The 27,041-nt window shown below is 44.3% G+C and overlaps 1 protein-coding gene across 3 annotated transcripts in view; it reads left to right on the top strand.

Annotated features, from left to right (window-relative positions):
• Nucleotides 1-27,041, top strand: part of LOC8023963 (protein MTSS 1) — a 94,439-nt gene that overhangs the window by 22,256 nt on the left and 45,142 nt on the right. For all 3 annotated transcript variants that reach the window (XM_029977130.4, XM_029977129.3, XM_042287378.1), the window contains 5 exons: nt 10,233-10,306; nt 12,835-12,919; nt 18,671-18,762; nt 23,187-23,261; nt 23,324-23,631. In XM_029977130.4, the coding sequence (XP_029832990.3) occupies nt 10,233-10,306; nt 12,835-12,919; nt 18,671-18,762; nt 23,187-23,261; nt 23,324-23,631 (634 nt within the window). The remainder of the gene's footprint in view (nt 1-10,232; nt 10,307-12,834; nt 12,920-18,670; nt 18,763-23,186; nt 23,262-23,323; nt 23,632-27,041) is intronic.

Genomic DNA, 27,041 nt, shown 5'->3' with positions numbered 1-27,041 from the left:
GTTGATTCCTTTTTGAATTTTCTAACCTAGTAAACAAACATTTCCTTAACTGACTGGCTTCCGGAGTCGTTTCAACTAAATCCCTGCGTATTTACCCGGTCGACGCGAAATGTTCGAGGCCCCCTCGCGATTCAAGTCTGTAAATCTACTAAGGCTGTGACAATTCAGCACCCTAAAAACCAGGGGGGGGGGGGGAAAGGGTTCTGACCCCCCCCCCCCCCCCCCCCCCAAAATTTTTTTCTGTGTACGGCCCTGGCTGTGACAATTCAGCACCCTAAGAAATGTGGTATACATTTGCTGTTAATGACTACCGAAAATTCTAAAAAAACGCCCAGAAATAGTTTGGAAAACCATAAATGAAGTTGTACGCCGCAGTGGACAGTGTAATGATGTAGGCAAACTTTCAATCAATGGCAAAAATATATCGGGATTGTTGTTAGCAGAACACTTTAAAGGCCCGTTCACACTCTTGCGACCTCTTAAACCTGGGTTCCTTAAAACTTCTTAAACCAGAGAACACACTGGCGCCATCTATTGGGAAGCAGTGTAAACTCGGCCGGTCCGGCATATTTTTTTATTTCTCGCGCATTATCTTTTCTTTCTCGGCTCGAAAAACTTTTGTCAATGTTATAAACGAGCCTTTCTACGGCTATTACGCACATTTGACCTCGGAAATCCCGCAAAACCTTCGCTCTTGTGAAATGCAGTTCCAAGGTCACCGCATAGATGGCGCCACAATGACAATGTGTTCCCTCATTCTGAAAACATTTAAGAAGTTTTAAGAGATCTCGTCTCTCTCAGTCGTACTCGGTCGCAAGAGTGTGAACGGGCCTTAACACAGCTTTTGTAAATTTAAATCCACCACCACATAATGTCGATGCTTCAAACTTTAGTGAACACACAGTGCGCGAGACACTTTTTCTAATGCCGACCGATGAACACGAAGTATATAACGCGTTTGCGGGTCTCAGCAACGGTAGAAGCTGCGATACAAATGACTTACAAGTTAGGCCTGTGAAATTTGTTCTTAATAACATCGCACCCTGCTTGGTGCACATTTTTAAACCTTGCCTTGTCATCAGGAACATTTCCCCGTAAAATTAAATTAGCTAAAGTATCTGTCTGTTATATTTAAAGGACGAGACAGAAATCTCCTAACGAACTACAGACCTATCTCTATATTTCCAGTATTTTCCAAAGAACTTGAAACAATTATTTTAAAACGCCTAAACTCTTTCTTTAATAAGCATTCTGTGTTAACGGATTGTCGATTTGATTTCCGTAAAGGAAAGTCTACAGAATCTGCATTCTACAATCTGCAATCTGCAATCTGAATCTGCATCTACAGAATCTGCACAAAAGGAAATTATTTTGAAAAATGTAGAAAAGCGATTATTTACCCTAGGTATATTCATAGATTTTAGTAAGGCATTCGATTTCATCAACCACGAAATTATATTGGATAAACTATACTGCTACGGTGTCCGTGGCGTGCCCCTTTCTCTTTTTTACTCTTATCTCGTGCCCAATGTGTTGTGATCGATGGTCGTACATCACCTTTTCTTAAAGTGCGATGTGGTGTCCCCCAGGGCAGTATTCTTGGGCCAATGTTATTTAATATATATATATTAATGACATTGTCAACATCAATAAACAAATAAAACGTATAATATATGCTGACGACACGAGCCTATTTCTTGCCGAAACGAATGTTGAAAAATTAATAGCCGATGCAAATAATGTCTTTAGCCGGTTTTTTATATGGTCCAACACCAATGGCCTTAAGGTCAACATCCAGAAAACAAAGGCTATTGTTTTTCGACCGAAGAACAAAGCTGTAGCTATTAACAACAACATTACAATTGGTTTTACACCAATTGAGTTAGTAAAAAGTCGTAAAGCGCTCGGCATAATTTTTTCCGAGCATCTTTTGTGGAATGACCATGTCGATTATCTCGTCAAGAAGCTCTCCAAAGTGGTTGGAATCATGTCACACTGTCGCTCTGTTTTTCCAGTTAATGTTAAACTACAAATTTACTATTCACTATTTCAGTCCTACATGAATTACTGTCATCTTATTTGGGGGAAGACTACTCAAATAAATATTAAAAAGCTTACGTTACTTCCAAAGAAAATGCTCCGTTACATTGCCAGTGAACACTACATGGCTCATACAAAGCCCCTATTTGCCCAATATAAAGTAATTACCATTGAAAAGGTGTACGACTATAGATGCTGCATAGTTTCTGCTTTTCAACTTCTGACCAAATTTTGTTTTTATGTGAAATGGCGAACCTCTCCGAACATCCTCGTTGCATCAACACGCGCCTCTCGGAAAGATGGATCGTACCTCGAGCTCGTACTAATTATACTTATCAGTCAATCACTTGTCGTCTACCTTCATTACTTAACCGTTTACTTACCAACAATATTGATATATATAACGTGAGAAGGAAATTCTTTATTTATTCTTTATTCAGGGAACTCCTGCAGCGCCTAGAAGGCATTATTGCAGGGGGCGAATAATAACGAAAAGAACATATCAACATTTGCAGCACAAACTATACATTCCTGTAAAGCGTTCCAGTCCTTGACCGTCCTCACAAAAAACGAATTTTTGCAGAGCTCCGTCCTAGTACAGTATTCGCGTATCTTGTGCACATGATCATTACGTTTGGAAAAATAATTTGGTTTTAAGAGGTATGATGAGCTATTAATACCAGTAGCTTCATGATAAATGTTGTATAAAAATTTCAACCGTAAATTTTTTCGCCGAAGATCCAATGACGCCCATCCTAGTGATTGTTTCATGTTAGTTACACTAGAAAAACGGTCGTACTGGCCCAGGACGAAGCGTGCGGCACGATTTTGTATTTTTTCCAAGCCATCAATGCGATTTTTTTTGGAAGGGTCCCACACAGTGCATGCGTAATCTAGAAGTGGCCTTACATAGGCAAGATATGCTAGTTCTTTTATTTTTTGTGTAGCGTTTTTTAGGTTTCTTTGGACAAAGCCCAGTGCGTGACCCGCCCTCATAATGACATCATCAATTTGCGAATCCCATGTGCAGTCGGATGACAAAATGACTCCGAGGTATTTTACTTTATTCTCATTCGTTACTAGGTCATTGCTTAAATAATACTGTGTGTCAAATTTATTTTTTTTACGTGTGAAGCTAACATGAACACATTTCTTTACGTTAAGTTGCATCCCCCATTCACCGCACCATTGTTCTATTCAATCTAGGTCAGCCTGCAGTTGTCCGGAACCCTCCCCGTTCTTTATACGCGTATACACAGCGCAATCATCAGCAAATAATCTCAGCTGGGAAGTTACATTGACATGAATATCATTGATAAATATTAAGAATAACAATGGCCCCAGAACCGACCCCTGTGGTACACCAGACGTAACTTCAACAAAATGAGACGCCTCGCCGTTTAAAATTACACATTGCTGACGCGAACTCAGGTATGACTGAATCCATTTTAGTGTGGTAATATCTATGCTCAAACAATTCAATTTGTGAAGTAAGAACGAGTGCGACACTGTGTCAAACGCTTTCCTATAATCAAGAAAAACACAATCAGTCTGTTCACCCTTATCTACGGACATGACAAGATCATGATAGAGCTCGGTTAGTTGCGTGACACAAGAATAACCTCTCCTAAATCCATGTTGTGAATCTATGAAAAAATTATGGTAACTAAGATGTTGCATTATCTGGCTGTACAAAATGTGCTCAAGTAGTTTGCAACAAATTGATGTTAAAGAAATCGGCCTGTAATTTGTAACATCTTTTTTGGGTCCCTTCTTGTGTATTGGTATTACATGAGCTACTTTCCAATCATTCGGTAATGACCCCTCAAGCAAAGACTGGTTGAAGATTATAAAAAGATATGGGGCAATGGCGTGAGCACAGCGCTTCAGAACCCTAGGCGAAATTTGATCAGGGCCAATCGCTTTAGTTTCGTCTAAATTTTTTAGTAGCTTTAGGACTCCCTCGACACCAACCTCAACTGGAGGCATATCATCGTATCTGTTTGTAAGCGTTACTGGCGTTATATTGTTCGCAGGCAAAAATACCGATTGAAAATATTCATTAAAGATGCAAGCTTTTTGACGGGCATCTGTAATTAGTTCGTTATTTACTAATAGGTCAGGTATTCCCATCTGGTCATTTCCGCAACGTTTCATAAACTTCCAGAACTGTTTATTGTTATTTTTCATTCCGTCTTCGAGCCGCTGTAGGTAATCGCCTTTTGCTTTCCTCACGGTGACTTTGTACTTTGTCGTCAGTTCTTTCAGTTTCCCATGGTTTACTGCTGACTTTTTCTTTTTGTACCGTGCGTAAGCACGCTTTCGTTTTTTTGTTAATCGTAGAACACTTCCGTTGATCCATGGTTTGGCTCTATTTTTTAATTTGGATGCATCAATACATGGTATGTATTTCTCTGTTAGCTTTATCACTCTCTGCCTGAACAGTAACCACGTGTTGTGCACATCTGTTTCTTCGGCAACGCATTCAAACGAAAGAAAGCCACTAGAAAGCTCAGAGCTAATGCCTTCATAATTTCCCTTTTCATACAAAAACACCTTTCGATCTGAACTCAACTTTACACGTGCAGATTGAAAACGAAGCGTCGCGACTACAGCGTCATGGTCGCTTATGCTCGGTATGACATCGATTCGTTTAACAATGTCGGGATGATTGCACAACAACAAGTCGAGTATGTTGTGTCCGCGCGTAGGTACAAGTACATGCTGGGTAAAACCTAGACTATCAACCATGCACTTCATATCAATATTAAGTCGAGTCATTGTTTTACAGGCATACCCGCAATCGCTCCATGTCAAGTCTGGCAGATTAAAATCTCCACCAAGTACCACACATTCATTGGTAACACTAGAAACTATTTCGTTTAGGGTGTCTATACAAGTAGAATCAGAATTTGGAGGCCTGTAGAAAACTCCTACGGTAAAACATAGGTTATTGGGCAGCCTGACCCGACACCATACGGATTCTATGTTTTCAGCTAGATCGAGTTGGTGGCTTTGCAAATTATTGTTAACCAACAGAAAAACCCCTCCCCCGTGTAACGACCTATCCTTTCTGTAGACGTTAAAGCATCTAGGGAGTACTTCATGATCTAAGATAGAGTCGTCAAGCCATGATTCAGTGCCGAGAATGATATCGGCTTGAACAGATAGGATTAAACCCGATAATTCTTCTACTTTATTTTTTACGCTTCTGCAATTCACGACCATCACAGTGATATCCTTTTGCACCGCTTTCTTTGAATTCGTTTGACGTCAGTTACGTTGCACAGGTACAACCTCCTCTCTTTCACTGTTCCAAGTAAACATTTTCCCATTAATTACAAGCTTATCGTTCGTTAGATTTACTTTGCTGATACCTTCTTCCCTTCTAGCTTTTGCGTATGTCCAAAGATGGCGGCGCTTTTCTCTTACTTCTATTGAGTAGTCGTTCGACAATTATTATTGGTGTACTTCTTATAGTCCTGTCGGACATTGTGTTTAAATAAATGTGAAGTAATTTTATTGTGTGGTATATCCATTCTTGTTAAAAAGTTTTTTTTTTTCTGTGTAATGTGAAAAAATGGCTGCATACGCTTTTTTGTTGTTGATATATTGCTAACCGCATTTCTCTTTTAGAAAGTGTTATATTTTGTAGATATTATGAACAGAAGCTGTGCGTATATTTTTCTGGTTTGTGTGCGACCTTAGTATTTTTGTTAAATATTGGTATTTTGATTTGGGTATTTTGTATAAAAATATTTTAGCGTGTTTTATTTATTTTTTTTGGAAAGTTAGTCCTGCTGCCAATCTCCAAACTGGCCTCAGACCCTGTCTGGGGCCTGTATGGGGCACCGTTGGCTAAAAGGCCAAAAATAAAGATTGATTGATTGATTGATTGCATGTTTAATTTTGCGAACCCGAAGAATTGCGCATTGCGTGATCCGCTTTTCAGCGGGCGACATTAAACCTGTAAACAATTCCTAGTAAAAATTCTTGGAATTGCCGGGCCATGGCCGACAATCTAAGAAGTTATGAAAATTTCTGCTTTTCTTTCAAGCAGAAGTCGTGATGTGACAGACTTTTTTGCCACACATTAGAGTCGGCAACTTTCGAGTCATATTGGATAGAAGCATCGGTATCGGCAAGCTCACTGTAGCTAAAACAAGTGTGCGGCACTTTGCAACACAACTACGTGCACAACCAAGACGACAGCACGTCATTTACTCTGGCGAGTGCAAAACCTTTTTCTGTTAAAAAAAAAGAAAAAAAGGTTTTGCATTCACCAGAGTGAAAAATTTGAAAAAACGAGAATCAGGAGAGGCTGTGAATAGCCCTGACATGTGCCGCACAAGCTGTAATGTGAAGCTCCAGGCTTGTTTTTCAATATTTTAAATTTTTTTTTAATATAAAAAGCAATTTCGAGGTCCTGTTATGCATTCGATCACTCACAAAAATGTCATGCGTGTTTCTTTAACAAATAAACTGTTTTTAATCGGCATAGATGCTAAGTGTCGCAGCCACTCGGTGCTTTGACGTAGCACGTCGTATGCTCGCGTCCTACCCCCTCCGTCACAGGAGGGCGCCCGCGAAATGCGCCACCGAGACGTCTCGTCACCAATAGTGCCAATCTCTCTTTATTATCTATTCGCAACTCCAACGCCCTATAGGTGGCGGGGCGGTAGTTCCAAGATGGCGGAAGTGACGGGGATAGATTCTCCAGGATATCCCGTGCGCCTGCTCGCTGACGCTGTTCAGCGCGCTAAAAATTATTTATTTGTCTACAAATGCGAAGCGGTTAGGGAGGGACAGGTGACGGAGATGCTGAATCACGTTAGGGAAACGAGCATGCTGATAGTTAAAAGTTGCAGAAACCTCAAAGTGCCAAGCTTTGTTCTGAGCGAGCGCGTTTTAGGCACCGGCCACGTTACTGTTTGTGGCAGAATGTTATTGAGGGTGATGAAGATATGTTTCCGCTTTGCCTGGCCATTAGTCCTCTAGAAAGAGAGCCGCGAACGGTGACCGTCAAGCTTCGGAAGAGCAGCGTTCACAGTATTGGTGTCTTCGCGTCACAGCCTCACAACTCGCTGCTCACCGTCTTGGTTTTAGTGTATTGCAACACGTGATCAAACTGCTCTATGGTTATTGAAAGAAAGTTTGTTACCGCAGGCTACCGTGTGGTGTAGCATTACAACCGCAAGCTCGCGCTGCGCCTCTGAAGCACAATTTTCAGTGCGCGCCAGGAGCGTAGCAGTGCTCATCACTCTAAAAAAAGGTGTTGTAGTCCTTACAGTCCTTGCTTGTCACATATACGACACTCCAAAACTTCAGTTCGCCGTGCGGCCCACTGACGTCAAACTGACGGCCCCAGCTTTTACGAGAGGCTTGATGACGGCGCAATATAAGCTATTAAACAGCTAAAGTATGCATCAAACAGTAACGAAAAAAAAATACAGAAACAAAACCACGGAGGTTTGGCAGAAAAGCCAAAAAAAAAACAATTACTGTTTTTTTTTTTTACAGTCATTTACATTTATTTAAGCTGTTTTAATAAGTTGCACAACTCGGCTATCAAGCCGCTCGTGAAAGTTGGTAGCGCCGGTTCAACGATAGTGCGCTGTACCTCCAACTGAGGTTTAGGGGTGTCGTACGCTATGCAAAAACTGCCTATTAACATAATCGGCGTGTTTAGGGGTTTTATTTATTGCTCTATCAAAAAGAAATATTTTAATATACCGTACATTTTGTACCGTGTTATTTGCAACATTGCGGTCCCTCTGGCCAAAACCTGCGCGTTCTAAGCTCTCGTCACGAACGGCTGGCTAACGCAGACGCGCTCGAAATGCTTCGAGCATTTCTTGATTCGCTTTGTAATTACCCGAAAGCAAGTACGGGTATTCTGTCTTTTTAAAGTGCTTGGAATAAATGGTCATGTACCTTGTAACGGGCTTAAAACGCGAACCCATTCCCAATTTGTATTGCTCGACATACCGTTGCGCGACGAGTTGTCTCCTACTTATGGCAAAGAATAGACTTTCCGTAGACCGCACTATAGAGTTCTACATAATTAGCGGGAGCGTTTTCCGTCAGGTTGAGCACAGATTGAGCTGGCGGCCATGCACAAGACCAGAAATCCGCAGCGTACGCAATATACCAGGAGTCCCTAACGGATTTAGACATCCCTGTCCTTCGTGCAAGGCTGTTGCAAGGCGGAGCACAAGAATTCCTTTTTCAACCCGCTCACTTTTTTCGTTAAAACGGCTTCACGCATCAAGGTGGACAGTCCCTGCCACCGTTTCCGCGCCGCCGCCGCCGCTGCCGTCCCCGCTCCTCTGGTTCTCCGTTCGTCCGCAGGAGGGCGAGCGGCGCGCTGGAGTTGCGAATAGAGGGTTAAAGTGGTACTTTTACATGGACTTCTCATTGGTGATAGTTGGCACACTTGCATCAATATCCTGCTAACCTCTGTCTACTAGCGCTAATGGAAACAAAACACGAATTTGACTAAGCTTATACAGGTTTGCAAGTCCGGTCTGAGGGCGCCGCCATCTTCCCCAGTCGGGTGCGCTCTTGGGCGCGGCCATAATCCGATTACGACGCCTTAGCAAGGCTTCGTAATCGGATTATGACTGGCCCAAGCGCACCCCAGCCAAGCAAGATGGCAGCGCCCTGAAGCCGGACTTGCAAACGTGTATAGCACAGCTTCACTGCAGTCCAAGGGTAATTTGGCTAGTACAGCAAAACTGCCAACTTTGGGCATTTATTGGGCATCACGCAACTGATTACCGTGAAATCCCGGGAGATGCCCCACCTCCGAAAAATAGCCCACCCTTATTTCGTGGCTCGATTTGCTATACAGTAAAACCTCGTTATAACAGAGTTGAAGGAGCGGTTGTAATTATTTCGTTATAACCATTAGTTTGTTATAGCCAATGTCCATTTCTTCCCACTAGTAGCAAGCAAGGGGAATTATGATTGCTTTGTTATATCCATTAGTTTGTTATATCCCATTTTGTTATAACGAGGTTTTACTGTACTTGTTTTAAACACCGAAAGACAGCCCCAGTCCTAGTAATAGTAGTGTTGGGACAAATGTTAGCCTCGGCGTAAATGCAGCTAGTTAGGGGATATAAGAAAACGTTGCTCACTGGGAAGTGCAGTTATCTTTGCTTTGTTGCTCCTCGCCACCATAACAAGCTTGGAAGGGACACAACCTAAAAATAGCAATTCTTTAACTTTTCTCGATTGCACACCGAAAGTTAGCCCACTCCATATTTTTACTCGATTTGCTCTTGATGTTAGGTGGGCTATCACTAATGGGGAACTACTGCACCGAATCGCTCCAAACTTGCGCATGTGCTGCATCAGAGTTGCTCCAAAATGTCTCCGAAATGCAATTTTTCCTGATACAAATGTGCTCCGAAACAAGACTTTTTTTTTTTCTGATACAAAAATTGCTCCAAAGTCCGAACTGAGATCCATCTGGTGTGAAGAAGACTAAAGAAACAGAAAAACAACCCGTAGTATGAGCCATCTCTCTGAAACTTTTAAAAACAACTGTTTTTCCAGAGACCGGCCAATCACTGGCTTTGGAAGCAAGGGGTATTTTCGATTCAGTTATAGACCAACACGCGGTCCTGACGTCACGCGGCTGCGGTGGCGCTGTCGACAGCACTGCGCAGGCGCAGACGCGACGCTTCACACGAATTCGGTTTCTGCGCGCGCGCAGTGCCCACACCTGGTGTGGGCAAACGTGAGTTTGTTTGTAAACAGCGTGTCGGTCTATACTGTCCAAATCGGTTGCAAGTCCTCAACACCATGGAGATTTCTAGCATGAGATGCAGTTGTAATCACAGAATTCGGTTTTTCTCTGGTCTGTTTCCTTCATTAGACGACAAATATGCCGAGCTTGCATGAAGCTTCCGGCTGCGCGTGTTTTTGTGCAGTGTTTTGAAGGGCAAACACGCGAGTTGGATGGCATTGGGAGTTCGTTTTTTTGGGGAAGAAACATGCTTTCGAAGCCTCAAATGTAAAACAAAAAGTAGTGGATTGGAGTTTGCTTGTGGATACAGGGGATAAAGTTTGCATATGTGGGTTGCAAGTGGACCCTGCGATCCCTCTCGGCATAGGGCTGTGTCCCCATTTGCGTGGAGGACTACCTAGTGGTAGGGTTACAACATTGGCTGGTGTCCTTGCAGGATGACTGCGTCGGTGTCAGCAGCGTTCCTGGACTCCTTCCAGAAGGTTGCTGACATGGCCACCAACACCAAAGGTAAGTTCCCTGATGAGCCCACTTGGAAAGATTTCTGAAGCAAACGTCGCCTGCTCACGTTCTTCACAACATGTTTTAGAGTGCAGCTCTTAGGGGCCCGTTCCCGGCTTGAGCGGCGTCGGCGTAACCGCGAGGTCACGTGACCCCCCAGGTCACGTGACCCCCCCAGGTTACGTGACCCCCCGAGGTCACGTGACCCCCTTAGGTCACGTGACCCCTTAAAGGGACACTGACAGGGTATTTATGCTCGCTGAGGTTTTTAGTTTTACGTGACATATGAGAGCTCAACTACCCAGAACAGAATTTGCGGCTCGAAATTCGGTTTCTTTCCGCCCGAAAACCGCCGATCAAGAACTGGCCGGTTCGAGTCTCGCTCACTCTCTTTTTCGCGGTCACGGGCCGTTTTCTAAGGTATCGATGCGACCACCAAATTTAATCAAAGTCGTGGGTCACTGAAGGCACACACTCATTATTAAAAATAGAAAAAAAAAATATGAAACCCATTTTTTGTGGCTTCTAAAAAGCTGTAAATACGTTGATTGAAAAAAAAAGTTCCACAGACAACCGGAAGCATTCTGTGCGTTCGTCATTTCGCGCATCGTGGGACTCGCGGGGACGGCGATGGCAGCGGACGACGGGCGTGGGACCTCTATTTCAGAACTGTCGTTCGCGGTACCGGCGAATTCTGTCTACCGTTAAAAGAGAAATTTGGGAGTGATCAAAAGAATTGGTATTCATCCCGTACGACACGCCCGGCCACCAAGCCGATTTGCACGAAGACGTCGCCGAGCCGTTGATCCCTTCTCGTGGCTGAAGACATCGCTCGCGCAAACGTCAAGCACGACGTGTCTACTTCGAGTTCAATATGCACGCGTACGATTTCTTTACTAGGTGCGAATGTCCCCAAAGCGTGGTGCTTCCCGACTTCGACCCAGGAGTGTTTTTGCTAGAGAAAAATCGACAGCAAACTTTCCAACTTACAGTTTACCGGCTGAATTGTTACTAGGGAAAGAGATCCTCCAGAAAAGCGATGCGCCAGTAGCTCAGTGGGAAAGACGTCCGGTTTACACGCGGTAGCACCGGGTTCGATCCCCCGTGGAACTTAATTTTTTTTTCTTCAAACATTTTTCGATGTTTACATATATATATATATATTTTTACAATCATCACTGAAGAAACAAACAAAAAAATAACAAACTAATGTTGTGGACGATACTTCGCTGATTTAAATGGTATGGGATTTCCGTTTTGACACCTGCGAGCTCAATGTAATCACTTTCCACAAAATGCAAGGAGCATATAAATCAGGTAACGTCCGCTTTCCGAGGTGCCCGTATATGTTCTACAGGAATTGCAGCCAGCCGTTGGTCCCGATCCCGTTGATCTTTCGGAAACTCTGTCGCACAATGCCACTTTTTTTTCGAATTCAGGAAATGTGAGCCAGCTCTTCACGCAACATCTTGGGTGTATTCTTTTCGAAGCCGATCATGGAAATTCACCACGGGTACTTACTACTCATGTCCAACTCCTCAATGTACAAAACAACTCATTTTGGAGTACAGAACAACGAGCGGAACAAACATAACTGCAAAAAAATCGCACGGCGAGCAGTTCCCGCACGCCCCATCGCACGCCGCATGTCCTGTCGTCTGCTACCGAAGAGGAGAAAAAAAAAAACAAAAAAAACGCACGGTAGGGTGTAGCCACGTGACTTCCGCCACTCACTCTCTTCTCTCCACTTCTCCGACCTCCGTCGGGTTTCGGTTTCGGTTTCGAGGAGTTGCGTCTTTTGGCTTTATTAAAAAAATACGCTACTCTGTTGCAAAATATTAATTGGGTAGTCCTCCGACACCATAATGAAGCGCCTGGCAAAAAATAAAATTTTTTTTTTGGGGGGTGTCAGTGTCCCTTTAAGGTAACGTGACCTTAAGGGGGTCACGTGACCTAGGGGGGTCACGTGACCCCCTGAGGTCACGTGACCCCCTGAAGTCACGTGACCCCCTGAAGTCACGTGACCTCAAAGAGTCAACTATCCCTCAGTATGCTTCCATCTTCCTCCTCAAGAGCTGCGCTCTAAACGGCGTTACAGGGAATTGTAAACGGCTTTCATTTTTTAAACAAACTTCCTTAACGCTTGGCTGAACAATGCGAGAGGGTCATTGAAACACTAGCGCTTTCCAAGGCAAGGCCCACGCATGAGAGGAAGGCAAACGTTGACCACATCCTGTCGTAATGAGTGGCATAGATCATCAAACGAGAGCACAGCCCTCTCAAATTGCTACATTTCTACCTGGCATGTGTTTGGTAACTCTTGAAAAGTGCCTCCTCACTGCAAGTTGATTGGAAATGTTGTCTGAGGGTGTTTGAACGCAAGTACACGTGCTGTTTGGAAGCCAGCAGAGTTCTTTGTTTGCTAGCTTCGAAATATTTTTGGCACCGCAGAAAGCTCTCTGCAGAAGGCTGGTCCAATTTTTAGATATTGGTGGTGGTTTTATGAAAGTGTGACCCATGCACACGTTGTGGCGCAGGTGCAACCAAGGAAGTGGGCAAAGCACTGACCAGGCTTTGTCTACGACAGCGCAGCGTGGAAGCCAAGCTCAAGTCCTTCACCTCGTACGTACCCTTGTGGTTTCTTTGCGGTCGCTCGGTGTCGAAACCCTTGGCGCCCAATGGCAGGAGGGGTTTTAAAGGGATACTACAACGAAATTTCGGCGCTCATTTTTTGGTCTATATGTGTTCAAAAGAGCAGTATCGCATGGAACCTACCAATATCTTGTTAAAAAAGTCTCGAAAAGGAATTTTAAAACGAATTAAACGATTAGCAAAGAGCACCTGGTGGATGTCGCTAACGCCTCGCTTGTAATGCCCGTCTAGCAACATTGACAGCTAGTGACGGAGGTTGTCTCGTCTCCGGCCACGACGAGAGAAGGGGGGAAGGAGGAACTCCCCTCTTCCCGAGAATCCCTTTTGTGTGTCGCAGAAGTCGCTATTGTCCACCTACAGGATTACAGAAGATTAACCTGTCACTCAAAATTCGTACAAAAGCAGCCGCTTCGGTGGCTGGAACGACTAGGCCATTCTCTCGACGTCAGCCTCGCCGTAGCTTTGCTCGTCTTGAGACGACCTACGTCACGATTGCGTTGGATGTCACGTGCTCTAAGCTAGGCCTTCTCCGAGCGCTTGCCAGAGTGGGCCGTTTATAACGAAAAATACAGCCACCAGGATCAAAATACAAACGTGCGATTGTCATTTACGGATATTGTGGATCATATTCAACCTATTTTTGAACACGACGGGAATATTTCAAATTTCGTTGAAGTATCGGACCGACCCCTCTTCAAAGGGGCCGTGCAACCATTGGAGGGATTTGAAGCTTGGGAAAAGGTAGAGTCACTAAATGAGCTGCGCTTAGAGTATCGGCACTCCCTTTCCCCGACAGTGTCGTGGTCGCCGCCATTTTGGCTCGTATGCAGAGCAGACGCAACTGCCGATCGTCACGATTCGAAAGTGCGTCTTCCTCAGCATTGGATTCGGTGTTAGGAAGGTCATGTAATGTTGCTTTGCTTTGTCGCAAGCAGTTTAAACGTTTGTGGAGGGCGGAAAAGTGTTTCCCGTGATTTCAGATAAAGCTTCAGATAACTGGCGACCATGATTTTAAGACGCAATATGGCGAAGTGTCGTTACTCTGAAGCGTAGCTTATTTAGAGGCACTAGGAAGAGGAATACAGTGAAACCCAGTTAGAACGAACCCACCCACTTACAGCGAATTACTGTCGGCATCGAACTCACGGAAAATTTAACTAAAAATGGATGTAAAAAGTATGTTTTATAACGAACAACATATTGGCTATGTCGAACTTTTCCCACGGGAAGGCTTCCAAAAACGCACAGACAATCGTCTTCTAGCCTGTCCCTTTTCCACAAAAAAGTGAGAAAATTCCTAATGCTCAAGTTGCGAACAAAATTGAGCGAAGAGGGGCGATTCAGAAGGGGAGAAAGCTAAAAAAAATATACTCCGCACGCACGCATAAAAAAAAAAAACTTTTAATTCCAAAATTATTGCCCACGAAGAGAAGAAATTCAGGATTGGAGGTAAGCTAAAAACAGACTCTGAACGCATGCGAAAAAAAAAACACAAAAAAACTTTTCAGCGCGTTGTTACAAGGCGGACGGGAAGAGATGAGAAAGAAAGAGAAGGCTCTCGCCTTACAACGAACGCATCGCAGAAGTTCGTTATGAATAGTTCTTTCTATATCGAATTACTTGCCGTATCGAACTCATCGTAGCGTTTCCTGCTGTTTGTTATAAACGGGTTTGACTGTAGAGAGCATGTTTCTGTTTCTGAGGAGCTCAGGCGGTGTGACAGTTGGTAACAGCGGTTATTGACCTTCGTCTTTGTAAAGTCTGCTTACAAAAATCTTTGCATAAGTGGACACGCCTTGCCCCGCAGCGTTAACTGAGCCTCTAAACATTTCCGGTGCAGAGCGCCCGAACCGTTTGGCGGATCGGCTCGGACCGGTTCTCGTGTTTTGCTTCGGTTCAGGTTCAGCTCCAAAATGGCACCGAACATTTCGGTTCGAGTTCTGTTCCGGTTCGGGCAAAACAAGCGGTTCAGTTCCGGTTAGGGTTCAGTTATGGTTACGGTTCGATGCCCTGGTTGCAGTTTTTGCTGCATTGTCAGCTTGCAGGTGAACGGAGCGCTTAAATGTTATATTTAATTTTTACAAGCACTACCATTATGCCGGCATATGAGAAATGGAACAATAGTGCCGCGGAACATTTTTGAAAACCTCAAAATTGGTTCTATTGCTTTCTTACTTCTTCAGTGAATAGTTCCAAAGAGTTGACGAACTGCGAGATCGATGACTCTTTATCATTTGTTTTCAACTCTAATCAACGTTACTAAAACACTCAGTTGGGAAACTCGCCGTCGAAACCTGGGGCGCTGGCGTCCACCGAGACCGAGCTAAATGCGACAACAGCGCCTCTCTTTATCGTTTGTCTGTACTGTGGTCACCTTGAGCTTTTCGAAAGCCTGTTTTTGCGTAAAAACAAACGAAAAAGACTCTTTTTGTGTGAAATTTATTGGAGTTTAGCACCAAAAGAGGGGCGCGTTATGTTTTTAAAATCTTTAGTTTGCGGGGTTTTGCGGCACAATTAATATTGTTTTTATACAACCATGCCTCAGCGGGCCTTTCAGGTAGCACGTCCCGACCTAGGTGCGTTTTAACTTCGGTAGCTCAACGCGGCGCGTCCGCAGGGGAGACGGGGGTGGCACCCCTGTAACCTCTACCGCTGTACCTGTTCTGAAAGCCAAAGTAGAAGTCACGTGCAGTTTGTCGAGTGGCCGCTGCGGGAGAAATGGTGGCGTTGTGTTCGTCATTAGCTCGGTGCTCGGAGACAGTTTGGAGCGACTTTTTCAAAGCTGTCTCTATGGGAGTTTCCCAACTGAGTGTTTTAGTAACGTTGACTCTAATGGTACACAATTTGAATCTGGTTGGCAGTTTGACACTCAAACTTAGGTAGCACACATTCGTTTCGCTCTATTCTTGAACCAAAACGGTGTGGCCAGCGGTTGTAGTAAACTAACCTTGAAGGATACGTTAATAGGTTGCTTTTGAGCACTGCTGTTTTAAGTTCTTGCCCGTTGCCACAGTTGGGGAGCTTGCTGAGGAATGGTGCTTTGACTGGTAGGTAGTCTAACATATTGGGGTGTTTTCTACCTCTTCCCTTATCACTAAACGTAGTTGTGAGTAGCACTTTTTTCTGTCCTGTCCTTTTTCTCTCTACCTTGTGTGCTAAATACCTCAATACATCTAATTTTAGTTGAGATTGCATCAGGCCACTTGCTTTGCGTGAAATGTTACCGTAGTTTTTTTATCCCCGGTCCAAAACCACAGACAATCGGAGGAAAAAAGACGACTGCAGTCAGACTTCACGTCTGATGAAGCATGTGGCTCTGGACAGTGCTGGCACTGCACAGGCACGTGTGCTTGGCAGGGACGCTGGAGACTTAAAGCTCGCTCTTGTAGCTTCTTCTGTGCTCGCACTTAAAGTGAGACGCAGTAGTGCTGACTTTGAGCACACTCTTGCATGTGTCCTATTCCTCCCTGTGGGGAGGTTGGAATGGGACACATTTTTGTTCTTTTTTTTTTTTTAACATTTCAAGAAGTGTTAGACATGATTAAAATAGCGCAAACTTGACATGCGCAACAAAGAAGGCACACATACAACAGGTCTGGCGCTTACTTCCAACTAAGTTTATTTCATCATCGACCAAGCAATCTATACCATCGTCAGCGAACATAAAAATGCCAAAACACAACAAATATTTCTTTCTTTTTTTCTTTCTTTATTTGTTTTCCTTCGGGCAGAGCCCGAAAGAAGGGCCAGTGCAAAAGGCTAAAAAAGCCTGACGTGGCACTGGTCCCTTACAGTCCACACATACAAAAATAACATGAAAATGCATTTCACCTAACAAAATAATACAGCAGGATAAAAAACTTTTACAGAACTGAGGCACACATACATAACACAAATGCAACCATAAAAGCCATGTATATAAGGATAAAAATCCGTACTGAATGCAAAAAACAATAATACAGACTATAATCTACATGAGAAAAAAAAAACAAGTCATCTAAGGAACAGACAAATAACAAACATCATTATCGCTTACTTTAAAGAAACTGAACAGTGTACACCCAACAGGGCGAGTCATGCACATAAAATAAAACAAGGATGAATTTTGAAGGTATAAAATATAATACAACACTTTATTGTGATTATGAAGCTTAGATAAATTTGATAAATTTTATATAAATTTTATATCGCTGCCTACCAGCAGTGCTTTACATTCTTTTTTAAATAAAGGGAACGAATTTGCATAGTTCATTGAGGGCATGTCATTTAACAGACTAATTGTTTGATAGTGTATACTCTGCCTTCCGTAATTTGTTCTTGTATAGAGTTCCCGTCTTTTAACATGACGGAACGGGTACAGTTCTTCTGTGGCGACTGGGGTGGTGTATAATCTTTTTAGATAAATTAATTGAAATAATTTTAAGTAATATACTTGATTTGCCTTTAAGATTTTGTATTTATTAAAAAGTGGTTTCGTCCGAAATTCTCTTATTCTCCCCCCATAGTTTTCGAATATACGTAGAACTTTTTTTTGTAGGATTAGTAATTTATAGTAATCAGATGCTGTAGTTGTGCCCCATATAAGAATCCCGTAACACATTTTGGAAAAATATAAAGAGTAATACAATGTTTCTACTAACCACCTCGGCACAAGGCTTGCCACTCTATAAATACAGCCAAGGACTCGTGATAATTCTGACTTTAGTTTATTTACATGTGTATTCCATTTTAGCTCTTGGTTAAACCACACACCCAGAAATTTTTGCTCAGTTACTTGATCTATTAAATCACCTTCAAACGTAATCTGAATGGAGCTTGTAAGACGTTTTGTTGATGGTTTAAAAGTCACATATTTTGTTTTGCTTGTGTTTAATTGTAGCCCATTGGAACTCAGCCATTTTGAAAGCTTTACAAGATAGGCGTTTGCCCTCTCCTCCAGGCATTCTAGAGTTGCTTCACTAAAAAAAATATTAGTGTCGTCTGCATACATTATTAACTCCGGGGAACCAGAAATGCTTACGATATCGTTTATATAGACTAGTAAAAGTAAAGGGCCTAATATGGAACCCTGTGGGACACCATGACGAGTTTTTTCCTTATATGATTCTAGATCGTCAATTTTTACGTATTGTTGCTGATTTGTTAAATAGCTATTTAGTAATGCGAGCGCGACCCCACGGATGCCATAATATTCTAGTTTGTTGAGTAAAATAGGATGCTGAACGGTGTCGAACGCTTTCCTCAAATCTAAAAACAGTCCGAGTGTAAGTAACTTGTCTTCAATATCATTTTGTTGAGCACGTCAAACGATGTGGGTGTAAACCGCTTTTAAATATGACAAAGTTCCTAAAGAAAGCCAAGGACAAGACAGAGAGGGAAATTATAGAGGCGTTTTTTTATCAAAAAAGCGGGAGACAAGTGCGTCAGCATGTCTCATTGACAAAGAATTATCTTTTAGGTTTGGTTAGGTTAGGTTAGGTTAGGTTAGGTTAGGTTAGGAACACAGCCTCTGTTGTACCAATGCCGAAGCGGAGGGGTTCCTCGGTTATGAATGGAGGGGGATGGGTGTTCCCTGCCCTCTGGTGTGCCACGGAAAACGGAGTTAATCGACCGTCGGACTTGCGTGTTGGCACTTCCCCGGCTGCCACGGCCTTTGTGCTGGGCCGAGGGGGATCTCGCTCTCTGAAGGCTGTTTCCAGCTGAAAGCCCGTCTCCGTGCAGATCCATCATGGACCATTTGGTGCTGCCTCTTCAAGACAAGATGGAAGATTGGAAGAAGATGAGTCTCCAACTGGACAAGGACCACTCGAAAGGTGAGCCGTCCGCCGATGCCGCCCATTGAGGCCCGCCAGCAGCGTCTGCCATTTCCTTGGCTGCCGGGATCCAAGAGCTTGAAAACCCTGCGTACGAGCAACTGGATGGGTATTGACCGAAAGGTACCACTCGGCAAGACGATCCGTCCCAAAGACAACTAAAAAGGAACCATTGTTAGCTTTCCAGAATCAATGGTTTGAACTCGTTTCATTCGGAGTATAACCAAAAAAAAATGGCCATCTTGCTTACAAGCGGCTGTTTACTGAACACTTTTTTTCGTCTAGGCGCCAGTTTGACATATCAATGGAGAAGACGCACCTCGTAATTCCATGTCGACGCGGGGAATTTCGCCGATTTTTAGGCTCGTGCGAATATTCGAATTTTCCAATACTACTTCCGAATAATACGTTATCGATGCTATTTCCTTTGAGATGAACCGCAGTGTTTTTTTTTTTTTTTTTAGTTTTGATCGCAGCGAAATGGCCCCGTTGAGTGTGCTTCTCACCAATCACCGGTGCACTGCGGGGAAGCAATACCCGGTGAGGTTGCGTGCGCTGCAGGTATTAGGATAGCTGCGACAAATTTGTTGTTTCATTACGGGCTGGAGTTGAATGTGTGTGGCTCTCATTTCATTTTGGTTCATCCTTGGATTGTATGGGGTTGTGTGGGGCTCTCAGAATGAAAAGAAAAGCAGCCGCAGCAGATAGTTAAAGGGGCCCCGCAATCATATTTAAGCGTCTACCTTTTTAGCGGTTTCCACGTCTCTTGGGGTTCGGGCAAGCCAGCGGGCACGGAGAGAGTAACTAAATATCACTGCATCATATTTTAACCGGACGACGCGGAAACCTCCTCCACCGACGAGGGCGACCCGCGGTACCGAAAGCGCGCAAAATGTGACGTCTTTGGTCCTGGGCTTACTACTGGTCAGAACCGCTAAAAGCTTCTTTTTAGTCGAAATACAAAATATAAGTGGCGCGAACCGTTTCAATTATTCATAAAAGTAGTTTTCGTTCAGTATTTTAGATCAGAAAAGAAACAAATGCAGTTTATAAAGTACGGAAACAAGAAATGGCCCGTCGACATACCCGCCACCAAGCGATGGAAAAGGCGGCGCATATTAGAAAGGGGTAGTGGGATCAGGCGCCGACACGGAAAGGTCCCGGATGTACGCGGCGCCGCTGCGGTCGTTTACGGACTGGAGGATCCGACCGGCTCCGAGCGTTCCGAAGGCCTTCAGCGAGCAGCCTTGTCTTGTGGTTTGGTCGTTTTGCGATATGGCAGCGCGAAGTGGCTCCCATTCTGAACTGATCTTTACCCCGTGTTTGCTGTCATTTGTGGCCGATGAAGTGTCATGCCGAATTAGTGTTTAATTGCGCAGCAAATGCAATGACAGCCGCTCTGGCTGCCCGCTGTATACAACCTATCCAGAACACGCTTTAGTGGCGCCCTCTCGCGCCGTCGACACGGAGTGCGGCGGCCGTGAGCGCTCGCTGTGCTCACTATCCCTCCTCTAGTTCACAGCCACTCAAGCAACCAAGGACGTCATGAGGGAAGTTATTTTTTGCTTGTTTTTGTAATTTTAATTTGCCTATAACTTTTAAAATAAAGCGAAATTCGAGAAAAGAAAAGTTTCATTAACTTACTACGGTCAGTACGCTCATGTTCGGTGCAAAGTAAAAAAAAGTAAAAAGTGCTTGCGGGCCCCTTTAAGGTGCAATGAGAGGAACAAGCATTAAATACGTAGTTGGTAGTCCAGCAGTATGGCTATCTCCGTCTCTTCTATCTGTGTTCTTTAGGTTTTTTTTTATGTTTTCGATCTTCCAAGTTCAAACTCAGTTTCATGACAACTTGGCGAACTGCGCAGGCTGTGGCCCCAGCCACCCAATAAGGGCGTCGGAGCAAGGCACGTGACAATAGTCCGTGGTCGAAGCCACGGAGGCCTCGGTACCGCCACAGCAACAGAGCCGTCTGCGACAAAAGAGTAGTTTTTTTTTCTTTTAATGGCAATTGATTTTGCGCGATTGCATATCTATCTAAACGACAGGAAAGAAAGACTTGAAAATTTGTCCAAAGCCTGAGTGTACTTCTTTGTGTTGTAGAGTCGTGTAAAATACAGTTATGTATAATATTTGTTAATTTCTCTTTTTTCTTTCAATTTCTTTTCTTCTTCGCTTTTTTACCTATTTTCACATACTTTCTTTGCTTCGTTTCCTTTTGTGCACCACGCTGAAGGCGTCATGCTGTTTGTGGGCACGTATCAAATAAATAAATAAATAAAAGGCACGTTTCTTTTCAACGATACTTAATTCGGATCAACCCTTTTTCGAGAAGGTGGTTTTTGAACGACGTTTGAACGATCGCAGTCCTGTAATCGACCGCTTTTGCTCGAAACTTCGCCCTGGTATATTAGCAGCCGCCACAGACTCGCCAGTAAATTGAGCGTATGGTTGTATCACAAACTGTTCCCGAAAAGCTCTAGCGGACGGCAATGTTGCGGCGGTGAACGTTCATCCAGAGTTGGTTGGTTTCGCATGCAGACGACAGCCGGTTCGTCCGGGCCTCGCATTTGGTGCAGACGGCAACGTTGCGGTGGTGAACGTTCATCCAGAGTTAGTCGGTTTCGCACGCAGACGACAGCCGGTTCGTCCGGGCCTCGCATTTGGTGCAGACGGCAACGTTGCGGCGGTGAACGTTCATCCAGAGTTGGTTGGTTTCGCATGCAGACGACAGCCGGTTCGTCCGGGCCTCGCATTTGGTGCAGACGGCAACGTTGCGGCGGTGAACGTTCATCCAGAGTTGGTTGGTTTCGCATGCAGACGACAGCGGGTTCCTCCGGGCCTCGCATTTGGTGCAGACGGCAACGTTGCGGCGGTGAACGTTCATCCAGAGTTGGTTGGTTTCGCATGCAGAAGACAGCCGGTTCGTCCGGGCCTCGCATTTGGTGCAGACGGCAACGTTGCGGCGGTGAACGTTCATCCAGAGTTGGTTGGTTTCACATGCAGACGACAGCCGGTTCGTCCGGGCCTCGCATTTGGTACAGACGGCAATGTTGCGGCGGTGAACGTTCATCCAGAGTTGGTTGGTTTCGCATGCAGACGACAGCCGGTTCGTCCGGGCCTCGCATTGGTGCAGACGGCGATGTTGCAGCGGTGAACGTTCATCCAGAGTTGGTTGTTTTCGCATGCAGACAACAGCCAGTTCGTCCGGGCCTCGCGCATTTGGCGCAGTGACACGCGCGCTTCCGTGACTTGGTGAGGCGTTCCTCTCCCCGACGCTCTCATTGAGTTATCATGAAACGGAGTATAGTATTTTTTACATGCCACAGTTTATAAGTAGAGTTGTATTAAATGACTGGGCTTAGAAGCGGACAAGTGGAAGCTCAGGAACGACCTTCACGAGTTGATCTCGGTTTTCGTTTAAGCATTGAGCAGTAGTGAAAGGCTTGGAGAAACTATTCGATATTCAATTAAAAATCATTGGGCCAGAACCACTATTTGCTTTAAATTTGCTTCGAATTGGCTTGGAACTCGCTTGGAACTCAAAATGTACCATTTGCACACGACTATCATTTTTGAAATGATCTTGTGTTGCAGTGCAACCCACTTATAACGATAGTGAGAAAACCCACAATTTCAATCGTTGTAACCGGTTATCGTAGTATCTGAACTAGAAAATTGATAATTTCCAGTCTAGAAACTCTAGAAAGTGATCATTATAAGTTGTGCATCATTATCTCTGGTATCGTTATAAGTGGGTTACACTGTAGTGAGGTTGGTGTTTAACCATTCTACCGAGGAAGGGTCTCTTAAGTAACCGTCGATGCACGGCGTACGGACGTCGTTCGACAGAAGAGAATGCCGGTCCTTGGTTATTTTCGACAGCCGTTATCTGGGTGTGAAAATGATGCGGTACGAAAGCGGTTGGCACCTCCTCGAAATCCAGCAAGAGTGGGTGACGGTCCAGCAACAGAAATTAGCATACACGGACGCAGGGCCGTACCCAGAAAAAAATTTCGGGGGGGGGGGGGGGGGGGAGGGTTTCGGGGACAACGGTGGCCATTTTGAAAGTGTCTCTTGTCTTATTTTCGCCTATGAATCATGTACATCGGTGGCATATAATGGAGAGTTACAGCAAACCGGAGAACCGGTCCCGGTTTGGTACCTGGTAGCCGACCGGCGCCACTGCGCGTGCGCAGAGGTGGAGATTAAAATCGGCTGGCTGCCAGTGAACCGACCAGGGCCGTACCCAGAAAAAAATTTCGGGGGGGGTCAGAACCCCCTAACCCCCCCCCCCCCCCCGGTTACGGCCCTGCACGGACGCTGCCAACTCCTTGCCGTTCCGACCCCCTTTAGGCAAGCGTGTGCGTCTTTCGGAGGGCCGTACGGTCGAGGGTGGGGTCAGTGCATCCGCTCTTCTTTGGCAGAGTTCAAGCGAGCCCGCCAGGAGATCAAGAAGATGTCCACGGACACCTTGCGACTCCAGAAGAAAGTCAAGAAGGGTGAGAAGGACGCCGAGCGAACGGGGGGTCCTCGAGCGAGCGGGACTCGGTTGCGCACGCAGGAGCCCGGTACGAGACGCAGCGGTCGCTGGACTGCGCGCTGCAGGACGTCAGCGACAAGTACCTGCTGCTGGAGGAGACCGAGAAGCAGGCGGTGCGCCGGGCCCTGGTGGAAGAACGTGGCCGCTTCTGCCTGCTGGTGGCCTGCCTGCGCCCCGTGGTGCAGGAAGAGCTGCTCATGCTGCACGAGATCGCGCACCTCCAGGAGATCCTGGACTCCCTGTCCCGGCTCACGGCCGACCCCCAGCGGCTGCCCTCGGCCAGCGAGCAGGTCATCGCCGACCTCAAGGGCTCGGACTGGGCGTTCCAGGTCGGTGTCGCGCCCGAGCCTCCTTCTCGGGAGGGCAGGGAACTTTGCGAAATCTCCAGAAAGGGCTGCAGGGGTGTAAGGACAGGTGAAAAGTGCAGCCCTCGCAGATTTTTAGAAAAAATCGTAAAGGCCCGTTCACACTCTTGCGACCGAGTACGACTGAGAGAGACGAGATCTCTTAAAACTTCTTAAATGTTTTTTAGAATGAGGGAACACACTGGCATTGTGGCGCCATCTACGCTGTGACTCTGGAACTGCATTTCGCGAGAGCGAAGGTTTTGCGGGATTTCCGAGGTCAAATGTGCGTAATACCCCTAGAAAGGCTCAATTATAACATTGATAAAAGTTTTTCGAGCCGAGAAAGAAAGCATAATGCGCGATAAATAAAAAATTATGCCGGACCGGCCGAGTTTACACTGCTTCCCAATAGATGGCGCCAGTGTGTTCTCTGGTTTAAGAAGTTTTAAGGAACCCAGGTTTAAGAGGTCGCAAGAGTGTGAACGGGCCTTAAGGGTGCAGTGAATATTAACCATGTTGAATTAACCTGAGACTGGGGTAGAGAGGAAACATCAAAACGTAGAAACATTGAAACGTCTATTTTCTGTCCCTTCTACGTTTTGATGTTTCTTCTCTACCCCAGTTTCGGGTTAATTCAACATGGTTAGCAGATTTTGTTGCTTTGCTACTTTTTGGGCAGCAACTTTGTACGATTATAACGCTTGTGCTTTGATCCAACTCGGAATATTCTACAGCAGGCAGACTCTAATCCGCAAGAATGATGATTCTAGCATGATTCTCATCCAATTGCGTTTTAGGTAGATCTTTCTCTGCCGCACATTAAGGCCCGTTCACACTCTTGCGACCTCTTAAACCTGGGTTCCTTAAAACTTCTTAAACCAGAGAACACACTGGCGCCATCTATTGGGAAGCAGTGTAAACTCGACCGGTCCGGCATATTTTTTTATTTATCGCGCATTATCCTTTCTTTCTTGGCTCGAAAAACTTTTATCAATGTTATAAACGAGCCTTTCCATGGGTATTACGCACATTTGACCTCGGAAATCCCGCAAAACCTTCGCTCTTGTGAAATGCAGTTCCAGGGTCACCGCATAGATGATGCCACAATGCCAGTGTGTTCCCTCATTCTAAAAACATTTAACAAGTTTTAAGAGATCTCGTCTCTCTCAGTCGTACTTGGTCGCAAGAGTGTGAACGGGCCTTAAGTCTTTGGTGCCAAAAACTTCCTAAAACTGCATTCTTTTGAAAATGGCGATGGCTGTTGTTCTTCTGAATCCACCAGGCTTCTAATTTTGTGGATGAATATTTGAGCTATAAATCAATTTATAACGTCTATGCGGGCTGAATGTGCATTAAAGTTGACTCTAAAACACTGTTTTCGCGTAACACAATTTTTTGGACTGGTTGAAAATTTACAGAGAGGATATCTGAGCATTTGAAGCAGTCAGAAATATAAGCTTTCTTGAAATGTGTTGCTAAATGTGTGAAGCATACAATGTTGAGAGCAAAGTTTTTAATGTAAGTCTAAAAATATTTTTTACTTGATCTTTTGTTTTGTTACTTGTTAGCCATGCATTGAGCACTGAACTTCAAGATGTTGTGAAATCACTAATAATTAGTTTATCTTAAAAGTACTTCCAACATTGTATTCTTTACACTTTGTAGAATCTGGCCATGTGTTAAAAAGGATATTTTGTTGAGCAGTTTTTTTTTCCATATCATTCCTGCAAACAAAGGCAGACAAGTTTTAATTATCTTCAGGAAAATTCTAATGACTGAGGAAATTACCAAAAGCTGAACAAGCTTGTGCAGTTTCATTGAGTTTGGTCGTAAAATAAGAAAAAAAAGCTTCAAGACCAGTGTTCCTCAGGGGGGGCACTACCCCAAAAACAAAAAAAAAATTTCTGCAAAAAAAGGTGATTTTTGAAAAATGTCATATTTACATCCACCAGCACCTGGAGAGTATTTCCAGGAAGTTTCATTAGTGTACACTGCATGGTTAATTTTTTATAAATAATTTTCGGTCCATTGAAGCTAAAGAGAAGGTAGGGGTTGGAACACTTTGAACACGTTTTTCACCGTTCCATATTTTGGCATAAATTTCATTTTAGGAAAACTATCGTTTGTTAATGGAAAGACTTGCTTATTGTTTTTCCTAAGTGGAATTTTATGGGCAGTGCAACTATGGTATTGTTTTTTTTTTTGACTTTGTGGATGTCCTTTATAATAGATGTTAAGATTTTGTGGATGACGATAAGAGGAAAAAAAATTTATTTGATTTTTATAAAAGATGTTAAGATTAGGCACTCTGCTGCGGATATAGAGTAGAAAAATGTTGGGCATTACATTAGTTTCCTAACGATAGTTTTTCCTAAACGAAGTCGGTGTGTTCCTGATAAAAATGACTATAATTTATTTTACAACTCGTGTACACTGAGGAAACTTTGCACTGCATTCTGCCTTGCAACTTTCAGTATATACTCTAAATTTCATTCATATTAAGCCATAAATTTTATTCATATTAAGCTATTCATATTAAGCCTCTTGGGTAGTGTTCCCCCTTAAAAATGTTCCGTGCAAGGAGGGTCGGTGATAGGGGTGTTGCAAACTTTTGTCGAACCGGATTTTTAGGTCGAACCGGTTCGACGAACCTTGGAACTTTTCCAACAGATTCGACCGGTTCGACTTTGTGGACAGTGTGGCCAGATTCTGATACAAGCATGTCTAGGTTTGGAGAATTTTTTTTTTTTTATGCAAAGGATTATTTTAATTTTGTGAACAGCTACAATTAAACTGGTTCTAATAACTGAAGAAGTTAATAACCTAATTCGTTGTACTGCATTAACTGAAATAACCAGTCAGCGCTGCCCTTACTTCATCCCCTAGCCATCACCATCCAATCCGAAGCCAACTGGCCGGCCTGTCGCGCATGCGCACATTAGGCGTAACCAATGTTACTAGAACACTCAGTTGGGAAACTCGCCGTCGAAACTTGGACCGCTGGCGTCCACCGAGACCGAGCTAAATACGACAACAGCGCCACTCTTTATCATTTGTCTGTACTGTGGTCACCTTGAGCTTTTAGAAAGCATGTTTTTGCGTAAAAACAAACGGAAAAGACTCTTTTTGTATGAAATTTATTGGAGTTTAGTACCAAATGATGGGCGGGTGATGTTTTTATCATCTTTAGTTGGCAAGGTTTTGCGGAACAATTAATATTGTTTTTATACAACCATGCCTCAGCGGGCCTTTCAGGTAGCGCGTCCTGACCTAGGTGCATTTTAACGTCGATAGTTGAACGCGGCGAGTCCGCCGGGGAGACGGGGGTGGCACCCCTGTAACCTCTACCGCTGTATCTGTTCTTAGAGCCATAATAGAAGTCACGTGCAGTT

This window comes from Ixodes scapularis, unplaced genomic scaffold (genome assembly GCF_016920785.2).
Source record: "Ixodes scapularis isolate PalLabHiFi unplaced genomic scaffold, ASM1692078v2 PGA_scaffold9__187_contigs__length_104089568, whole genome shotgun sequence".
In the NCBI taxonomy this organism is placed as follows: domain Eukaryota; kingdom Metazoa; phylum Arthropoda; class Arachnida; order Ixodida; family Ixodidae; genus Ixodes; species Ixodes scapularis.
The sequence above is the reverse complement of the archived record's forward strand: the minus strand, read 5'-3'. Positions and strand labels throughout refer to the sequence as shown.